We start from the raw sequence: 4,255 nt of genomic DNA, 5'->3' as shown, positions 1-4,255 counted from the left end.
TCACAACAAATGATGGCATATTATATGACTCAATACTGTGATTAATAATAAACATATAGACTTTTGTCAACATCATAAAATATAAAGACTAATTCAAAAATAAGAGGTCAAGTCAAGAGTCAAGTTTCATTTGGGCAGTTTCTGTTCGGTACAAATTAGATGTGAGGTAGTTGTTAGCAATCTAATTAGTTTTGAATAGCAAGTAGCCGTTTAAGTAGTTGTGCGGAGCAATAGGTGTCTCACTTACTATCTAAAGTATTAATGTTCAGCAAAAGTAATTGTTAGATTATACTCCCTCCGTTCTTTTTTGATCTTCCACTTTGGGTTTTTCACACATATTAAGTAAGATAGAATCTTTGAGTTGTAGTGGGTATTATTTTAATTAAATAGAAATGTGAAGTAATGATTGTATTGGAAGTATGAAGTTGTAGTGTGTATTACTTTAATTAAATAGTAGTGTGAAGTAATGATTGTATTGAAAGTATGAGAGAGAAAATAATTATAAATAAAAGAAAAGGGGTACATTAAAAGAAAAGGGGAGGTTTTAAGGGGTAAAAGTGGGATAAAAACTTTCTAAAAATAGAAAGTATTCTAAAGTGGAAGAACTTTTGAAACTACCCGTTATAGTAATGTGGAAGATCAAAAAAGAACGGAAGGAGTAATATGTTATATTAATTAATTATAAATACTTGGTTTTTGTTTATTAAGTTTCAAATTATTAAATCTAATATTTTTAATCAAATTACGGTAGTAATATGACAAAATAAATTGAATATCAGTTAGAAAAAAATTATATAGAAGTTGCAATGATTAAATTCCAAATAAAAATAAAAAAATATATTACTTAATACTAACTGATTATGCAAAAAAAATAACACGTAGATTTTTTTGGCGTATTCAATAAAAGAAATAAAAAACAAAAGCAATTGAACTAAAGAACAAAGAAAAACAACACAGAAGTCCAATATACCTCAATTCAAGTAATGAACTAATGAAGAATGAATAAATGATAAATCAAATTAAAACCACCCAAAACAATGTACATTCCTGTATATACACCAAAAATACTTAATACCTGGTAAACAAAACAACACCTATGGCTATTTATACATTACAAGCTCCAATAAAACACAAGGGAGATTGAATTAATTGTATGTTACAAGATATGGAAGAACCATTGACATAAAATCCTCATATGTTATTGTTGCAGAGCCACTATAACGCGAATCCTTCTCTTTAAACTTCTCCGTTAATCCCTGAAATCGAAAACACCATAATTCTTAGAATGCTACACCAACTGATATTTGTTCATGTAATGAGATTATATGCCTACCTTTACAACCATTCCACACCTGCAAATCAAACATAATGAATCGAAAAGTTAGAACCACGAACAATGCTAGGGTGTTATTGAGATCAAGAGATTTTAAGGAGCCTTACTCAACGAAATTATCGAAGTTAAGCTGAGCTTTACGACCAATCGTATTGTCATAACGGGAAATCAAAAGCTGAAGCACTGAAGGTGGAACTGCATATCCTAAACTATAGAGAGCATCTCTTAGCTCGTCCACCTCAATTTTCCCACTTCGATCTCTATCAAATCTCTCGAATATGGCCTGAAAGCAGAGCAGATCCAATCAATATTAAACTCTGCACTAGCAGAGTAGCAGTACCTCTCGGATATACATAGAATAACATATAGGCTGTTTGGTTTGACGGAGTTGTTGAACACAATTTTCATCTAATACAACAGTTGATTAACCCAAAACCCAATTATGTCATGACTCCCACCAAGGATAGCCCTTGCAATGATAGCAATAATAAAGATATGGTTTCCGATTGATCATTGGTGGTAAATATACATGCAACAACTTCACATAAATAATAGGTGCTTATGATTTCATGAATCATTTTAATATGATCCATCATAATCCAAAATCAAAAAAATTATATATAATTTTCATCATCGTGGTAAGAAAAGAGGATGGAGAACTTGGGAACGGGAGATTGGAGTAAGTTTTGAAGGAAAGACGCTAACACCCGTTATAAACATAAACAAAATGAACATTATATGTTTGAAAAAATAATTCATGTAGATCTACATTAAAGAATTAGAGAGAAATTTATAAATATTAGAGAAATTTACAAATATATAAATTTGTTGGACTACCATTTCTGTTATCAGGTGGTTTTAGGATTGAACTCCAATGACAAACTTATCATATAAATTTTCTACATAAAGGTGATTAACATATCATCCTAAATGGCAGCCATTATAAACATTCCCTTCATATGCAGATTAAATTTTAGTATTCTTGGAATGGTTTATAAAAGGTCAAACCTTTATCCACTTCTATAACAAATATATTATTTTCATTTATGAATCAATATCTCAGATAACCAAGGTGAAAAACACATGTGATGATGTTATTATTACGACAACTTACACGCCATTGACCCAGGCAACTCCATAATGCAGCAAATTCACCGGGACCTGTAGTCAGTCAACCCAATCAGCCAAAACAAAGAACATAATACAAACAAAAATAACGATATCCAAATTGAAAATTCAAATATTTTTTTAATTTATTTGTTCATTGTCTGGTAATTAGAAGGTCAACCCCATAAAACAATGTAAATGGATAAGAAAGGGCAGTCAAAAACACCCCATTAACGTCAAAGTTATTATATTTCATTGAGACAAAAGAGCAAACTCTTGTTGGGCATGACAAAAAAAAGAAAGAAAACACACCAATTTTCATAGATTTTTCAGTTGGGTTCTTGAAAAGGAACACAAGGAGACGAATAGTGCTAAGATTAAAGTGGTTATATCCATAAGAAAGAGCGTTTTGCAACTCACAATCGTCGATAAAACCACTATTATCTCGGTCTACCATCTGGAAACTTCGAATGATTTCTGGGTCAGTTCCAGGAGGAAAAGGATTGTAACTGTGGCCATAATTAGAAGAATATGATTGATGGCTTACATGGTAAGATTGAGAAGAAGGTGGGCAAGTATAATTAGTTTGATTATGATTGTAATGATTGTAGCTATTTGTATTAGAAGATGATGATGAAGGGGGCATAGGAGGTGCTGAAGGATTGTAAGACATTATTTTGAGAGATGGAATTTGGGGAATTAGAATGATTGGAGTAAAAAGATATGGATGGAAGTATAAAGAAAGTGTAACGCGTTGATTAAAGAAAGAGAGTTTATTATTGCGAGAAATACAGAGGAAAGAGTTTGAGAAGAATAGAATGTCAAATTGTCAACTGCTATGTTCATCTTTTAGAATTACGCCAAAATTGAGTTGATAACTTCTAGTCAAAACCGACAAAAAGGAATTCAAGAAACTTCCATACAATTCATGTTCAAAAATGTTAATTATGTGATAATTTAGATTTGCAAGTTTTTTTTTACTAAATCCTTAAACATCATCACCCTTTTTATTTTATCGCCATCCCTTAAATTGACAATATTATCTCTAAACTATAATAATAATAATAATAATAATAATAATAATAATAAAAATAAAAATAAAAATAATAATGAAAATAAAAAACAATAAAAATAAAAATTTAAAGGGGTGAGTCGCACAAAACCCGCAACTCACCCCTTTAATTTATTTTTAAATATTATTATTATTATTATTATTATTATTATTATTATTATTATTATTATTATTATTATTATTTTTGTTTTTATTATTATTATTATTATTATTATTATTATTATTATTATTATTATTATTATTAATTTTTTAAAAATATTATTGTTATTATTATTATTATTATTATTATTATTATTATTATTATTATTATTATTGTTATTATTATTTTTTTTTAAATATTATTACTATTATTTATTTTTATTTTTTTTTTTGTTGTTATTTTAAGTCCAGGGGCATTTTCGTTATTTTATTAATATAGGGGTGCCGATAAAATGAAAAGGGTGGCGATGTTTAGCAATACATTTTTTTTTATTATTGGGTGGGGTCATGGAATGAGGTGATGAGTGAAAATCAAAAATTTAGGGTATGGCCTAAGATTATATGAGTTACATCTTTATGTATTCATCTTGTAAATGTTTGAAAATGAGGTCTTGCTGTATATATATTTTGTGTTTTTTTCTCTCCATATATTAATATAATTTGTTTGCTTTTTATCTGTGGACGTAACTAACACATTGTTTGAAAACCACGTTAAAACACATTAGTATTTTTATTGTATTATGAGATCTTTCTTGTGTATGTCA

General features: G+C 28.7%; 1 protein-coding gene across 2 annotated transcripts; it reads right to left on the bottom strand.

The window, feature by feature from the left end:
- Positions 1-969: 969 nt before the first annotated feature.
- On the bottom strand, positions 970-3,256 carry LOC130812584 (probable calcium-binding protein CML48). 2 transcript variants are annotated; one of them, XM_057678098.1, is made up of 5 exons: positions 2,861-3,256; positions 2,448-2,494; positions 1,441-1,616; positions 1,334-1,352; positions 970-1,256 (listed from the first exon to the last, which is right to left on the bottom strand). In XM_057678098.1, exons 1-5 carry the CDS (start codon positions 3,111-3,113, stop codon positions 1,146-1,148), a joined length of 606 nt encoding a protein of 201 aa, XP_057534081.1. In that variant the 5' UTR covers positions 3,114-3,256; the 3' UTR covers positions 970-1,145. The 2 variants fall into 2 exon arrangements, with proteins under 2 accessions (XP_057534081.1, XP_057534080.1); XM_057678097.1 differs by having other exon boundaries at positions 2,753-3,251.
- Between the last annotated feature and the right edge of the window lie 999 nt (positions 3,257-4,255).

This window comes from Amaranthus tricolor, chromosome 5 (assembly GCF_026212465.1).
Source record: "Amaranthus tricolor cultivar Red isolate AtriRed21 chromosome 5, ASM2621246v1, whole genome shotgun sequence".
NCBI lineage: Eukaryota > Viridiplantae > Streptophyta > Magnoliopsida > Caryophyllales > Amaranthaceae > Amaranthus > Amaranthus tricolor.
Note: the sequence above shows the minus strand (reverse complement) of the source record. Positions and strands in the feature narration are given on the sequence as shown.

Bases quoted from the DNA above. Each gene is read 5' to 3' on its own strand.
- LOC130812584 (XM_057678097.1), bottom strand. From the start codon at position 3,113: ATGTCTTACAATCCTTCAGCACCTCCTATGCCCCCTTCATCATCATCT. The intron at 2,495-2,752 runs GTGTGTTTTCTT...GACTGACTACAG, and splicing joins TGAAAAATCTATGAAAATTG to GTCCCGGTGAATTTGCTGCA. The intron at 1,617-2,447 runs GTAAGTTGTCGT...CTCTGCTTTCAG, and splicing joins GTTGCCTGGGTCAATGGCGT to GCCATATTCGAGAGATTTGA.